Genomic DNA, 17,775 nt, shown 5'->3' on the forward strand with positions numbered 1-17,775 from the left:
CCATTGTACATACAGATGAAACCAAATATGGCTGTTTTCAAAGAAAATCTTTAATCCAGTGTGTAACAGTACCTGGTAGCTAAACATTATGTAACATACAGATAATCACTTCTTTTATTTATATATTCATGTAACTGTAATTCTGTACTACATTTAGTCATGGTGTGTCAAGTATCATTATTTGAAAGAAAAATGATACAACTAATTGTGTACCAAAAATCAAGGTCATATTGATTTAATTCTTACCGTATGTGCTCAGGATTAACATCCTTTGTCAGTACTTTCCCTTCACATGTGCACTAGAGAAGGTGGCAAAAATCCCTCATGACGTAGAGATTCAGCCACATCCTCTCTGCTTCAGTGTGGGTGGAGAATCCAAAATCCATTTTACACCGACAGATGCCACATTTTACCTGCAACATTACACTCGTTAGTTCAACTGCCACCAAATCAGTAACTACCAATATCCATACCTTATCTTTTTATATAATTCCATCATCCTGGGGGACAGGATATGGCTGAAGCAAATTACTGACTGTAATTTTGATATGTCTAACATGTGGAAAGGTAGCACAAATATGTTTGGGTGAGTATTCTGAGCCATTTGAATTTGGAGGATATATTTTGGCCACCCTGTGTATCCTCACATACTGCACAATCATCAGCAGGACCCATTTTAAGAATGATCAGACCCTTTTTAGCACATGTTTTATCTCACGATGATTTGATAAAACTAGCAACCTCTCATCAGTTGTAGTCTTAAAAAATATTATTTGAAGACAGAGCAATTTACTGAATTCTAATGTCTCCCATCCATTAACTCATTGATGTTAATGATGATTATAAGCTTTTCATAGGACATCAGAAACATTGTACATGATACATTAATGTAACATCACCATGCAGTGTAGGTAAGAAATTATTAATGAAGTACATAGAGGTAATGCATACTAAATTCATGAATCCCACTGGTATCTCAGACAGATCAGTCTCTAACACTGTCTCACTGTGATGGAGCGGAATTGGAGGTATGAAGCTACAAATGAGAAGCAGCAACTACTTGTCCAGTTAAACAGCCATATATCAAATAACGCTAATATAGGTATTGCCAGTGACCAGCTTTGAGTTGACAGTCCCACCACCCTCAATACAGGTTTACAATAGGTCATGTATTAAATGGGCCCAGCAAGCGGCAACCTCAGCAGTATAATCACATCTGCCAGTCACTGACTAGCCCGTCACAACTGTCTCCTTTTGTATCTCATGTCCAACTTCTGAAATATGGGTTGCTTGTTAAAATGGTCTTTCACATTTACACCTCATCCTGAGTCCCAATGTCTGAATTATCAGTGCCTTAGTTCAGTTATTTTACTGAAATAATAGGGGTACTGTTTGAAGAGCAACTATCAATGATGCATTGAACGCAATTATACTCTACCCGTGGAATACTGGTGCCCATGGATTTAAGTTGGACGCAGGATAAAGGTGCACAGGATGTGGACCTGTATCACTGAGTACACTGTAAAGACATAAAAGTTGCTGATATTAATTTGAGACAGTTTATCAACAGAAAATTGTATTTGGCAGTTGACACACTACAATTACATTTGAAGACCAGCAGAGCATCAAGTATGAGTACTAGGTGGACAAGAAGAGATTTAATTATATCAAACATGAGTAGGTATACTGTACCTCACAAAAATTGGCGCCTCTGGATTCAGGACATGTTTTTTTCTCTCTCTTGCACTGAAATTGAAATATTTGTGTTACATTAGAAAGCATTATTACAACCAAAATGGTGAAATGAACATATTTTAACATACAATCAAGCAACTACTTAAATCTGTAATAGGGAAACAAAGATAGCAAAGTCAACATAAATATAATAGCAATTCACACCATTGTCTCACATGCCATAGGATTTCAATAGTTGGACAGATACAGGTAGTTATAAAAATAGATACATGGTTGATGCATGGATATAAACAAATACAACTTCAGATTGTATGCAGACATTACCAGCACCATTCATTATGCTGCTAAGATACCTCTAATCATTTCTGAGCATGCAGCTGTGTCATTAGTTCTTGCACTTCAATAAGCAATACCTGAACAGAGAAGCATGGATTCGACTATTACCTTTGATAAAGGGAAGCTAACCATCTAACAATTCCTTTTATCCAAGATCAGCTGATTTTTGTCTACACAAGCAATTCCATGATCTGGAAAAATATCTATGCTGAGGGTCACACAAAACTGGACACAAACAAACCATTACATTCGTGGGATCATTCCTTATTAACACCCTAAATTGTGCAGACCACAATAGGAATGAAACTAAATTAAGAGTGGGCAGACAGCATCACTCTAGGATCAGTACGTGGCACACCAACCAATACAAATATAAAATTACACAAAGCCAGTGTCTACTCCTTCAGACATGTTCAAAAGAACACACACCACACAGTCATAACTGATTTGCCTCAATGGGCAATAGATCCACCACATTCAGTGTCCTATCTCCTTCAGGAATCAAAAAGTAGTGAGCATGGAGGAAATGAACAGGGACTGTAGACAGGTGGTACTAGATAGGAAGAGGCGTGCCAAGATAGCTGCGATAAACATTGTGTCTGGGTGGCACTGTGGTTCCCAACTTCGAATCCCAGGCCAGCACTCACATTCACTCATCGCCATTGAAACTGTGCAGAGTCCTGATGCAGCACATGTCAATATTCCTTTCCCTCCCTTTCTCCCCTCTCCAATTTACATAATAAACACAAAAAGACACTGAATGACTCCATAAACTGAAGTTTGCCGATATAAGCATGAGGATTAAGGGCACAAACAGCCACAAAACAGGCTATTTGTTCAGGGAAAAATTTACCTTAATACTGCAATTCAAAACAAATGAAGACCAGCTGAGGGCTGTTTTGTACTGATAAAAACCACTATTTTACTATTTTGGTCCCATTTTCTACAAAAGCAGCTTATGCATACGGCATTGGAAAAGTCTACCAGTAAGTAGGTTACACACGTGAAAGCCGTTTATGCATACATTAATACTGCAAATAACACTTAACTCATGAAGTGTGCCCATTGCACATTTCATAACATTAGATATTTTTGAATGGTGTGATAGCAGCAATGCTGCAAATTTGATGTGAGTTATGTATAATTTTCTTCTTTGCCTAGTAAAGTAGTGGTGATACATTTTTTGAATATTCTGTGCTTCCCTTCTACTTTTATTTTCCATAATGTAGGTACATGGTAAAGGAGGAATACCAGAAATCTTTTTACTAGTTTTACACAAGAGTAGGTTTTCATCCAAACATTATTCTAACTGCCTTTGTTTTGCAGTTTGAATGTGCTCATAGCTGCTTTCAAGTTTCATAAAAGTGACCCCATATTAAAGGTGAGAATGAAAGTAGGAACTGTATGCATTCTTTACCATTTTCTCACTACATCAGTATTTTGGTAAGCCGACCTGGCAACCGCAATGTTTGTTTACATTGCATACATTTACTCCACACTGTACTATGGCAATCTTCTGAGACGGTGCACCTAAGGTTGAAAAAAAAAAAATTTGGAAGTACACTGTGAAATAGGATAAGTGTAGAAGCAAAAAAAAAAAAAAAAAAAGAAAAGAAAGAAAAAAAATATCATGAACGGATGTATTTTATGCAGCATTAGATTTTCTCCCTTACGATACTGGCAGGCACACTACAAACAATACATTTTTTCACTAGTAGTCTGTTAAATTATAAAGTAAATCAGCTTTGATTATGTTAATGTTTAGCATTCTTTAGACTTTCACATCAATATTAATCTTAGTACAAAACCAGGGTCTTCGACAAATTTGACAGCAACACAGGCTGTGTATGAACAATGGTCCGTCTGCCAGATATTTACGTATTTTTTGGGAAGAGAGTAAAGGAAAGACAACAGGAAAGGCTTTCAGGAGAGTTCTCAACAATGTTTAACCCATGTGTGGCCATTGCCCTCAATTACAGTGTACGCGCTGCTTAAGCCATCATTGTGGTAAGGTGAGGTTTCCTTTGACAATGAGTGCTTATGTTATATCTCTCATACAGTTATTCAGTTGAAGACTGTTAAAAAGAGGCTCACCAGATTTTGGGAATGGTTGAAGAGGCAGCATAATCTGATTTTATGAAGAAATAGAAGCAGATCTGGATGTAAATGAGCAGTACCATACAGCTGTTTGAACAACAGTAAGCATCACTGGAGAGGAAACTCAAGATATGTTGGGAAACGTAAAAATAAAATACATTCTTCAGTCGTACCTAATGAAATTCTTGTATATGTTGTGTTGTCGATCTTTACTGGCTATCAAATAATGCAGTGAAAGAAATTATTGGTCTGAGGATGATGACCTTGGTGTTCAAACAGTGAAAGATTCTTTGATTCATAATAGGTATCTTTAACTGAAACCTGAATTACATTTCAATATGGGAAACATCTTATAAAGCAGTTTATCAGACTCACATCCACACACTTTGGATGTAAACTATGGACCTTACATCTTCTTACTATATACTGTGAAGGACCAGAATGATGACAATGAGGATCTACCACTGAGTTCTAAAGTACTTTTGGATATGTTGTCCATTATCACTAATTATTAGTCATGACCTCATCCAACAGTAGGGACTAGGCTTCTGTGCATGTGCAACCGTAAGAGAAAGCAGAACAACAACGTCAACCTTATCACCAGATAATGAAAAAGAAAGGTGGGGATGGGAGGTTTTGAGTTCAGATTTGATAGAGAGACCAAAATCTTTGTCACAACATGGAATGATAAAGAGTATGTTGTACTAGCAACTGATTTTGACCCTGTACCCCCACAGGAAAGTCTAACATTGATATTCATCCCAGAAACAGAAGCTCAGTATTCCACAACAACATGCACTGAACACACAAGAATATCATGGAGGTGCCGTTCTTCACTTATGTCTAAAAGAGAAATATACAATTGCAATACATGGTTAATAGCGATACTGGCTACTTTTTGTTTTTACAACAATTGTAGATATGACTGTTACAAATGCACAACTGGCTTCCAAGAGGTGCAATGAAGGGGTTCAGAAAACAAATTGTCAGAACATATCAAATGTCAACTAATGGAACACCTATGAATCCTGTGTCGTGTCCCAGCAGGATACGACCAGATCCTGTGTGACAGAGAAATGAGAAAAGCAAAGATTATGTCAGACAGAGAATTGCAAAGGAAAGCCCAGAACATATTGTGGTGAGTGGAATGTCATGCTCACTACCAAATGCTTTCCAAACATAGTATTTGGCCATAATTAAATTTTCATTTTGGAAAGATGATGGGTTAAATCTTTTATGAACACGAGTTATTGTAAAATAAACAATAATAGTGAAATGTTATCAGTTTACTATTATCAATTTCCTTATACTACCCATTTTTCCACAAAGCAGTGTAAGGTGAAAACTGCCAAGCACTCAGCATTCTCAAATGAAAATGGCCCAATTTTTTTTCTTTTATGCCCTAAGTAAATTAAATTTACTCATATTTCCATTAATTGAGTCACCAGGATACTGTTATCCAGAAATTAAGAATACATTTCAATCAATAATAAATTGAATGCTAATGGGTTAATACCATTTGTTGTTTAATTGTCCTTTAGGAAGTTTCTACTGTTTTTGTGGATGATAACTCATGTTATCCATAATAACACAATTCTCTTATGAACCACATAAATTTCGAAACCCATGTTCCTATACATCACTATTCCCTTCATGATAACTGGATTTCCAGGATGCAAGTATTAGCCTGCAGTGATATTCAATTACCCCACTAAAGTTTTCTTTGCCAGACAGTGCTTTCATCCTGCCATTACATTCTGAATCATGTCGAATGTGTTTTCTGGCATTACCTTTTTGACTGAGCCAAAGTGAAGACTTTCCTTCATGTTTTGTCTTTTCTGAAAGCTAGCTCTTAGCTACTATAACATCAGAATCTCTTCATCAAAACTAACCTTTCTAGCCTTGCACTTTCTGTACCAGTGTTACTATACTGAAACATGTGCCACATTTTGCCTCAGGAAACAAGCAATGGTCATAAAATTCCAACCAGCACAATGAACCATGTACTGCTGGAAATCGTCCAAATAAGTGACAGTTCTTCATTAGTATCTTTCCGAAGACAGAAACCGCTTATTGACCACAGCATTCCATTGCCTGTACTTCTGAAAAGCTTCTCAGTACAATTTGTAGTGGAACACCACATGCTTTGGGTTACCCATTCTGTTGTTTCAATACTATTTCACCCCTTCTGTCATTATCTTTAAGCCTGTGAAAAAATTCATATCCCTCATATGTGACTACCTCTCAAACGAAATAGGAATAATAACCAACGCAAATCACTGCTCTCTTTGCAGACACTTACACGCAATAATGACAACCAAATCTTGGTTACTGTGTAGCACTAAATTGCAAAATTATTCCACAAACAGCACAAATTAGGCACAGTATTGTCACATGAATACTCTGAAGGACAGGTGTGGGTTCGAATGACATTACTTCATCCAATGTTACCCAAACAGCACTTGTAGCAGCAATAATACTGTGCCAATGCTGTGAGCTTAGAATCACAGTCAAGTCAGGCTACCCCAAAGTCTTCCCTCTGCTTTTTAGATCCTAAGGGAAGATGAGGGGGTGAGAGAACTGACCTACACCACACCACCCAAGTGGCACCCTAGCCGATACCTAGTACATCAACAAATGCCAACAAAAGCGAATAAAAACCATTTTAAATTCAGGCGTACCATACATCATAAATATCGGGTCATCTGTATGCCCAACTGTTTGCTCAGTTTTGAAAACTAACACATTGAGAAACATCAGAAAGGATTTTTACACCTAAACAACAAATGTATACCCACATTACATGAGCATGTAAAACAAACAGAGAAGTAGCTTTGTACAGCCAACTTCAATAGTTTTCAGTGCCCTTCACACATGGCAAATGCACCAATTACAAATCCTCTTCTGGAAGATAGTCCCATCTACTGGAATATCCAACATCAAATCTACCACAAGATTATAAAAAACGTAAACCCTTATGCACACTGGTACTACACAAAGCTACAATTTTCTCAATATACCCCAACAGACTACTCACAAAGATAATTCTGTTACATTCGTTGTACCAATCTTCATTTTTGCATACCACTTATGAAAGTAAATTTTCAGGAGCTAGAGCTAAAATCAGTATCTTTGACAAGAGAAGCTAGTGTTGAATGTTTCCTGCCTTTTTATCAAAACACCCTAACCAGCACTTGATGACATTTCTCTTAATGTAATATTGTTGTTACATAGCTTAGGTAGACCACTAGGAGACGCCAACTTCTCAGAATCCAGTGCAAGTAGAATACAGTGAACAATGCCTTCCTCACAGTACAGCACTTTTGTGAAGTACCAGAATACCAGGAGGTCGTAAGTGGCAATTTAACAGTGGGACAATGAAGCACTTGTTTTGGAAGTGAAGAGTTCTGACTGTATACTCCGCAGCTAAGAGCTCAGTTTCACAAGTGACTGAACAATACACAAAAAGTAAAAAATCGCCTCCATGAGTAGAAACAGGTTTTCTTATCTAAGTATACATATCACTCACTGTAGCCATAGCAATAGATTTACCTACAATAACAAAGCTTTTCTTATTTCTCAATTTCAGTGTTTCATTAATAGTTATCTCATAATGAAAATAACTTTATATTGCCACATAATATAATTAGCACTGCCAATCAGGCAAACATGAAACAAAGCATCAGAAATAAGCTTAATAAACCAGTCTATTACACAAACCATACCTGACTTCCACCAAGCCCTCTGCAGTACATCCTGGACGTACGGTTTCCAGCCTGCTCTGCAGAATAGATGGTCTGGTCTGCACACTGCAAAAACAATGTTAACTGTCAAAGCAGGTTTTTTCAGTGCACCAATGGAAAGAGAAATTTTGTAGTAAAAACCGACAACTCAGTTTAAGGATATCCCAGTGTAAGAAGTGGTACCATGCAGCTGCGGTTCTCAAGATTTAGTGAGCAATTTAAAGAAGAACAAGACTAGAAATTACAGTGAACTTTGCCTCATCAAACTTACAAATGTTAATACACAGAAAAATTGTGACTGCAATTATCACTAAATTTTAACTATGATAGCAGGATTATCAGGAAAATAAAGTTTATATCCTGACAAGTTACATGCATTAATCTGAAGTGTCACACATATACATGAAAGTTCTGCTGGCAAGTTAGAAATAGCTCATTGCATATTAAAGCTTTATTCAATTTTCTACAGCACTACATTAGCTATGGGAAGGTAGCTCTAATGAAGTGTAAAAAATACAAGGAAAATTTTCTAAAGTTTGGGTGGACCCTGCAGATTCGAAGCATGGCACTGCAGGCGAAAGCAGCATCAAGTCTTTTCCCCCCAAACAAGTTGCCTTTCCAGCACTCAATATGCTCAAAGCAATAGTATGGTATGTACCTTACAAGAGGAACCACCGAATATCCACAATACAACTGAAATTATCACAAATCCAACACAAACACTACCAACATGCACGCTTCATTGACATTTCCCTGTCAGTGGATTCCCTTTACTCTTGTAACTGCATTTACTGTCATCCACGTAACTGCCTTGTTGCAAGTGCAGCTCATGTTCTTGTATCATTGCTATTTATGTGGTTACCGCCCTATCATGCATAATAAACTATAGCCAAACATACATAGTGTCACTGTTTATGAAATATTCAACAGCTCCACCATGTTTTATTCATACATGAACATTAAATGAGACAGCAGACAATCTGAACATTTCACATACAGAATGTGTGTTAGTAATTCGTGGAGTCGTGTAAATGTGGACGCCAAAAACTACAGACCAACTGCACTTCACTTCAGGCATATACATGAACAATATGTGGTATTATGGAAAATGAAATTCCTGATGGTAAAATTTCGCTAGACAATGTTCGGATGAAAAGGAAAAATATTGTCTTCTTTCAAGGAACAATCCTTCCCCGAAAATTTATTTTCAAGCGAACGTGGGCACATAAAGTATGATTTAAGCTCAAGGTAAATGCTTAAACATGACATACCCGGCATAATTAAGCCCTGGCATATAGAAAAATTAATTATTTTTATGCATCACATGGATTGGACAACACTTTTCAAAGCTCCTACTTCATACACAACTGAACAACTCACGGTAAAATACTGTGATCAACTGAGAAGCAGGGATGCAGTTTTCCATCACGGACAGAATCTATGAATGCACTATCCACAATATCAATGCTTTGGTTTTGCATTTTATCCACAAAGTCAATGCAGATTGTGAATTATTTCACCAGATTCACAATGTACATTGACCTCTATATGAAATATGGAACATTGACAATAAGCAAAGCTCAGTATCAGGAAAAAATACTGTAATATTCTGCCTTAACAATAGTCACACTCAGATCAACTGCACTGAGGTTCAACAGCACAACCAATACTTCATTAATATACTACAGAAAGACAACACACAAAACATGGAAAACAGTAACTAACAGATGGAGAATGGAAGCAGACAAATATAAATTCACCATTTCATAGCACAAACACACTCCCAAAGCAAAAATAGGACACTGTACATTCATTCTCCATACATACCACAAGTGGCTCCATTTGAGCTGACAGACCAACACAGATTTGGTGTGGCTTGGTCGCAGAGTAATTTAGATTTTGACACAGAGTGTAAAAATCTGAAATGAAAAAATTCTATTACCTCCTAAAGTAACTTAAGTGGTAATAGTTCCTATGTATGTTACACTAAAATAATATTCCACTATTAACATCCAGTAACTTATTGTTCTCCAGACACAAATTGTCGTAACACAGTGATCCCCAATTTTGGTAGCTGTAGCATCTTGGTGTCAGCCTGTTTCATCGAATATGTTACAGCACAATATTCTGGGGCAAGATGCTAGCATCTCACATGCCAGGTTGTACCAAGGACATAAAAAATAAACATCCTTGCTAAAGGCTGATTTAATGAAGTACTGCCCAATAACAGTTTACAGTATGAAAAGATCTATACTTTCCCAGTACAATAAAAAAATTGTGATGTTCAAATACTACACACTATGAAATATTCCTATCAACTGTCTGCGGCAAACAAAAAAATACTGCCAAATATCTTACTGTTTCTATACACTACTCATCAGACTCATAGCATCTTAATATTACAGTTATATATGCACCAGTAATGACAGAAGTTGTGACTCATTCCACATACAAGCCTGTCGCTTACACAAATGACACTACAAATGAATATCATTACAGGTAATATCATTAATTCCATTGTTTGGATCTGGAATATCAACTCAAGCAACCTCCTGACATAGCCAAGACCTCAAACTAGGTGACATTATTATCTCCACTAAAAGAGGAAAAGGAGCAAAATAGGTCAACTGATAATTCATTCAACCTAATGTAGAACTCTGGTTTCAGTACACTGTGTCACAACAACACCCTCAAAAACAAAAAAGGTAAAGAATGCTTTCACTGGTGGTAAGAGAACAGCGTAATGACGACAAATGTAGCAAACATCTCAAATCTATGAGCTTCTATCAAACATCACGAACAACAGACACCACCCCCCCTCTTTTCACAAGACAAATGATATTGTAAACACAAACAAAATACATCTGGCCATCTATAACAAACTACAGATACTTGCAAGAGATTACAAAAGGCACTTCGAAGACTATACCATCGAACCACGTCATTTACTAGATAAGCAAAGACAGTTAAGTGGACTGTTCTGCTTCTGCATGTAGACGTCACATGCCACATTACATCACACATCAAATCAGGGGTCCAGTACTGTTGGTTGGACTCAAGAACAGGTAACTGTTTATTTGCTACACATTTAAAGTGAAACCTAAGAACTTGTATAGAATATATAGGATAAGCATACTGTACCACACAACGATCTCCAGCCACTATGGTAGATTACAGCATGGACAGTCATTGCCTGGAGAGAAAGAAAAAAAGAACATTAATGTATTTTAAATGATAATTCTTACTTCATTTTGCAAAATTCCAAGAGAGCAAAAACTGTATCAGTTATAACATGTTCGTAAGTATGTGGCAATTAATTTACAGCTATGGCCATATATTTTTACATTATATCTAGTAACACTACAGAGAGCAGTTTTTTCTGGTTTGTTCCGAAATGCTTTGAAAGCAATAGGTGCGTTCATTTTACTGCGCATCATATGTATTTGGTTTCATTTTTCCCTCCATGGATTATAAACGATAATATTTCCAAATTTTTCCTCGCTAACGTGAACTTTGTGAAAGTTCTCAATATGGTTACAGCAGAAAACTGAAGCAAGCTATAGTATGAAGAAACGACAGAGTGGCATAGCCAAGTAAATATGTAACGTGTAGCAAATCTACAGCAGAAGTAGACGTTCTAAGCTTTAGTATGAAATTTAGGTAGAATAGTGTACCTTTACACCTGTTTCCGGTGGCCCGGTTTAGAAAGAAAACCATATTACAGATTCAACTTGGCGAACATGTGGAACGACAGTATACGTAAAATTGCTCACTAATTCATATTAAACTGCATACGAAACGGAAACCTTCATTTTCTCGATCTTTATTTCACTGGGTAACACTTCTGCTGCGCATCGTGCTTAAACTCTTGCGGTCCTGAACACATGTAAGTAGTAGTGCAAGAATTCTACCACTATCCTAAATCGGAAATAAACCACGTGTCTAGCTATGCCGCTTTACAGCTACCACACTGTGCACAAAATGCAGGCGTCTGTTTAGGGAAACACGCTACTACAACTGACGCTACATAAAATACCAGATGCATACTACTTAAATCGACTAGCAATGCGTTCTCCATCACTGAACAGACTCCGCCGTCTTAACTATTTACAAAATACTATTTGCAAACGCTTACCGTCATCCATTACAAATGTGTGATTCGCTTATCAAACAAACAGCAACTACACCTGATACAGCAAGGATAGAACTGCGCTCCTTTCCTCGCCTGAGGTAAGTGACTCATCTTTGCTTCAGCTGTGCCAACATATACGACTTTCTTACGCCATGTTTCGTGGTGTAATCGATTACATGCTGGATTATTTTGCACCAACAGGTAAGTAATGAGCATCATAAACAAAATCGACAACAGAGCAAGAAATAACTGATGACAGGAAATTCACAGAACATGAAATTCTGCTTTAAAGACATAAATCGCAAAAATATCCGTAGCGGTAACGGGATAATAGGTGAAGTATTTTGTTGATTGTTCAACCTGTTTCCGAAATATTGTACAATTATCAACATTTCGTAAAAAAAAAAAGTATGGAACGGAAACAATACCAATAGTAAAACCATTTACATAACGAACAGTGTACGAAAGATAATATTATAGCCCGATTAAATTTTATGTACCGCAGCCACGACGTAGTGTGATTAGGCCTATGTTGTCAGCAACCCTTGCTTGCAGGAAAATATGTGACATTTGTGTTAATTTTACGTATACCCGCAAACGATTTCTTATAAGATGTTTCGTTGACGACGATAATTAATTTACTGAGATGACGATGGTTTGCCCAATGAGCTATTTGTAAACAAAAGCGAGAGTGCTGATAGATATGACAAAACAAAATTGTGCATTTTCTTTTCTCAAAAGATCAACAACGGCCAACGCGGGTGTAATCGACAGAGAAGCACCATAGAGGCCACTGACAAATTTCTTAAATACAATCTGGCGTGAGTGTCATACGATAGCGTGAGAAGGAAGTTTATCTGAAATCGGTCACGTGACGACCATCGCGCAGTGGAGAGAGATCTTTGTCTAGACCACCGAATTCGCGAAAATGTTGCTAAGAAATAAGATTGCTATGATAATCTCAACGTATAAGTTCTCTGGATTGAAGTAAGATATAATTAACAGTTAACTGTGTAGTTTTTCTAATAAGAATAAACTGACACATATACAAGACCTCTTAAAATTTTGATGATCTGCGTTTTATTTCAGATTATAGTGGAAATAGGGATTTGTGGAAGGCACTGTGCGGATTATATGGTTTCAATTTTACAATCAGGAAGGATTTGTACAGACATTTGAGAGCTTTCCATGAAATCGACGTAAATTAAAAAGCAAATAATGAAATAAGTAACATGCCAGTATCTTACAATATGTTTACGTGCAGTGTTTCCCTCGATCGCCACTAGAAAACGCATATGACAGCTCCTCAAACACTACTAAATAAAATGTGATACAGTATTATAGTGTAATGTTGGTTTTTTGTTTCAGATTTATATAAATTATATCAGCACGTGTTTCCCACTCAATAAATAACATGCTTTTAGTCTTACATTTCTTACCACACTTTTAAATAATGGCACACAGAGTGGTGTTTTTTTACATGCAGTACCAGAGAAGAGTTAAAACGGTAATGGATTGTAAACATGGAATGAATCTGAAAACACAAGAAATGTAGTTTGATTCGTTGGGACAAAAATGGAGAAATCTGCTCTGATCTTAGGCCTTCGAAGATGATATGCATAGAAAAAACTGACTGAACTGTTTCAGATATGAATATGTTGGGTATCCAGTACTTTTAGTGTACTGTCACAGAGCAGATCTTGGTCTTTTGTAATCAGATGCAGTAAATCAAGCTCACTAATGAGTGTGTCTGTACTGAGTTTTTTAAAAGAATATTCACATTGTAAGGCTAATGTCCTCCCTTAATGTTGATTATTGGCGTTACAAAAATTATAAGATTTGAGTAAGTCCTGGCAGGGCTGTAAAGTTCTAAAAATTTTTATGAGCTACTGGCTGTGTCACAACATCAGCTTGTTGCTCATTTGTGCTAACATACATTAACACAACTTCTTCACAAAAGCTTTCCCCCTCACAAGCAAAATTTTGGCATATATATGCTTAAGTTTGATGGAACTGTGGGGTCTTGCAAAAGATTGTTACGGGCATATTATCTTCATGCAGTACAACAGCTCTTTGACTGCCAGAAACACTATGTTACATAGTACTGTGCTGACAGCCTTCACTATTCGCCATACTTAAGGCTAAAAATTCTGTTTCTGTTGTCGACAGGGGCACTGTAGACTGTTTCTTACATGCCCAAGAAACTCTGCAACCCAAAACTTTGAAAAGATAACCACTTGTGGACTTCTATGTCCTCTGTAACCAGCCCAGTCAGAGTGAACATAACCAATTATGGTATCAGTAGTTTTTATCCTCAGCACACAACAAGCTCATTTTACGGTTCACGTAATTTAATGCAGCACAAATTTTAAAACATTCCATAAACACAGACTAACTTATGTTTGGTACCTGTTCACAATAGCCTACTTATTGCTACATGAATATCTGGTATGGAACCTAATGTGACATACATCAATGATCCCATTAACTTTTTACATCAGTTCTCAATGTCTTCATTTTTTTTGGGTTTGCATAAGAGCCAACACCATGTTACGAGTGGAGGCCGAAATGCACGCGTTTTAGCTCACGCAGGCTGGTGTGAGGAGGGAAGAACTATACTGACATGAGATCTGGAACATGACAAGGAATGAGAATTCAGAAAGCAGACGTAATTAGTTTGATACTTAACTTTAATCCATTAATGATGAAAGTCGCTCTTGACAGTACATGATTCCCAATATTATCTGTTCAGAATACATTCTTGAAGTAATTATAGTAACTGAATATGGCGCCTTGCTAGGTCGTAGCAAATGACGTAGCTGAAGGATACGCTAAACTGTCGTCTTTGCAAATGAGAGCGTATGTAGACAGTGAACCATCACTAGCAAAGTCTGCTGTACAACTGGGGCGAGTGCTAGGGAGTCTCTCTAGACTAGACCTGCCGTGTGGCGGCGATCGGCCTGCAATCACATAGTGGCAACCCGCAGGTCCGACATATACTAACGGATCGCAGCCAATTTAAAGGCTACCACCTAGCAAGTGTGGTGTCTGGTGGTGACACCACATTCCTCCCCCGCAAATCAGCGGATGGTTGTATGTGACGAGTTGGGGAGCCTAACAACAGGAGAGGCTGTGCCACCCGTACCCTGCCATTCGGACTGCGGGGAGCTAGGGAACGTCTGAAAACCTACTCTAGGGTGCACGCCAACATGTGGTGTATGCGCCCGTAGAGAGACAGGAGGAGCCGAAGGGTCGACCTCCAACGGGCCGGGGCACCCGACGGGCGAAGACGACATATGGTTCGGAGCGGGCAAGGGTTCCATGTTGGAGTACAACTGGTTGCGGGGAGCAATCGGCGGCGCGTGACCCAGGGGGGCGCCTGGCGGCTGCATCGACGCATCCACTGTGGGCATCCCCGGCGGGAGAACAGGCGGTGGCGGTGGCGCATTGCCATGGGGCAAAATGCAAGGCAGGGTAGATAACACTTGGGGCTGAGGCGAGCCAGTCGATGGGTCCCTGGGGCGCTGACCATACGGCACCGTCGCTGAAAGCAGATGGCAAGCGGCAGATCCCGTGCGACGACAGAGGCGCAGCTGATTGAGATGCCGGCGCAACTAACCAGAGCTCCCCAAAACCCGATACATAGCACGTCTGAGGCAGCAGAGAATGCGCCCTTTGAGCCAATGCCGTGAACCCTGATAGTGGCAGTAGTAGATAACGTCGCCTGTGGCAATAGCAAGTGTCTGCCCGTGCACAGGAACCGGATGTGGCAGATGTAGATCAAAGTTCAATGATGGCGACCATGGAGCAACTCAGCCGGCTAGCGACCATCTCAGGGCTGAGAGCGATGCGAGGACAAAACGAGCAATAATGCATCCTCCCGTGAATGTGACTCTTTTGACTTAAACATCTGTGAATTGAAAGTCCTGACGAATCGTTCAGCAGCACCATATGACTGTGGCGAAAACAGCGCGGACGTCAGATGTTGAATACCATTGGCCTTGCAGAATGACTGAAACTCTGCAGACATGAATTGTGGGCCATTGTCGGAAACAATTGTCTGTGGAAGACCTTCAATGCAAAAGATACCAGATAACACCTGGATGGTGGCAGATGATGTCTTGGAAGACATCCGTACAACAAATGGAAAATTCCTGAATGAATCTGTCACAACCAACAATCGAGCATTCCAGAATGGACCAACAAAAACGATGTGTAAGCGCTGCCAAGGGAAAGTGGCTTTTGGCCATGCAAAGAACTTCCACGGTGGTGCTGATTGTTGTTCGGCACACACCATGCAAGAAGAGCACATATTCATAATCGCAGCATCCATTCCGAACCAAGTACAGCGCTGACGAGCAAGTTGTTTCCTTCTCACTATACCCCAATGTCCTCGGTGGAGAAGCTTTAAGACAGAGGACTGTAATGAACGTGGGACCACAACCCTGGACTGATCATTATCAGAACGCAACAGCAAAACACCATGTCGAACAAAAAGTCTCTCCTTATGAGCAAAAAGTTGGCGAACCGACGGGTCCCCGATCTGTGACTTTGACAAGGGCCATTGCGTAGCAACAAAATGCAGAATGGTAGCAAGGACAGGGTCGGCAGTTGTGGCTGTGGCTACACGACGAAAATCAATCGGAAATGATTGGACCACGTGATCGGTTTCTGAATCAATGAACATGCAAGCAAGTTCGGAGGAATCGAATGCCCTATCCTCAGTAACAGGCAAACGGGATAATGCCTCGTCGTTTCCGTGCTTATCAGTGGACCAATACAAGATATCGTAGCAGTACTGCAAGAGGAAAATAGAACAGCGAATGCATTTCTGCGCTGTACGTGGAGGTACAGGCTTGTTCGGATGAAAAAGCGATGTCAAAGGTTTGTGGTCTGTGATTATGGTAAAGTGACGACCATACAAGAAGTCATGAAACTTTCTAACACCAAATACGAGAGCCAATGTTTCTTTCTCGATCTGTGAATAATTACTCTGCGCAAACGGGAGCAATTTGGACGCAAAGGCAATACGGCGATCGTGCGAGCCATCTTTGTGCGCAAGCACAGCACCGATCCCGAAATCCAATGCATCCACCATCAACAAAAGGGGCTTCTAGGGATCGAATGGCGTAAGGCAAGTATTGGAAAGCAACTCCGATTTCAACCGGCTAAAGGCACATTCGCATTCCGTCGTCCAGAGGAACGGAACACCTTTATGGCATAAGCGATGAAGCGGAGCTGAAATGGAAGAGACATGCAGCACATATCTGTGATAATAGTTGATTTTTCCCAGCACACACTGTAGCTGCTTGAAATTCTGCGGCGAAGGCAAGTCTTGTATGGCACGGAGGTGCATGGGTCTGGGATGTATGCCTTGGGCATTGAGTACATGGCCCAGGTAAGGCAAGTCACGAGCAAAAAACACACATTTGTCCTTCCGTAAGCGAAGACCATTATGTCGCAAGACCTGAAATAATGTTCTGAGATTGGCTAAATTATCTACTTCCGTCTTTCCAGAGATCACAATATCGTCCAGACAGTTTGCTGCAGTAGGGACCGACGCAGAAACAGATTGTAGATATTGCTGAAACAATGCAGATGCGTATGCACACCCGAATGGCAGTCATTTGAATTGATACGAACCAAGATGCATGTTAACCACCAAAACATGCCGAGATTTTTCATCCACTGGCATTTGCAAGTATACGCCTGCTAGGTCCAACTACGAAAAATATGTGCCTGGGCACAGTTTGTCAAAAAGATCTTCCGGGC

The 17,775-nt window shown here is 39.2% G+C and overlaps 1 protein-coding gene across 3 annotated transcripts in view; it reads right to left on the bottom strand.

Moving 5' to 3' along the window:
• LOC126210540 (uncharacterized) overlaps positions 1 to 17,775 on the bottom strand; it is a 199,876-nt gene that overhangs the window by 25,336 nt on the left and 156,765 nt on the right. Inside the window, exons 1-6 of one of the 3 annotated variants that reach the window (XM_049939792.1) lie at positions 12,007 to 12,059; positions 11,013 to 11,064; positions 9,699 to 9,790; positions 7,854 to 7,937; positions 1,693 to 1,746; positions 247 to 413 (exon numbers count right to left, since the gene is read on the bottom strand). In XM_049939792.1, coding sequence (XP_049795749.1) covers positions 300 to 413; positions 1,693 to 1,746; positions 7,854 to 7,937; positions 9,699 to 9,790; positions 11,013 to 11,064; positions 12,007 to 12,012 — 402 coding nt within the window. In that variant the 5' untranslated portion in view covers positions 12,013 to 12,059 and the 3' untranslated portion in view covers positions 247 to 299. Of the gene's footprint in view, positions 1 to 246; positions 414 to 1,692; positions 1,747 to 7,853; positions 7,938 to 9,698; positions 9,791 to 11,012; positions 11,065 to 12,006; positions 12,072 to 17,775 lie in introns of those variants that run through there. The other 2 variants (XR_007540694.1, XR_007540695.1) reach the window with 2 other exon arrangements.

The sequence above is a fragment of the Schistocerca nitens genome, chromosome 10 (genome assembly GCF_023898315.1).
Source record: "Schistocerca nitens isolate TAMUIC-IGC-003100 chromosome 10, iqSchNite1.1, whole genome shotgun sequence".
In the NCBI taxonomy this organism is placed as follows: Eukaryota; Metazoa; Arthropoda; class Insecta; order Orthoptera; family Acrididae; genus Schistocerca; species Schistocerca nitens.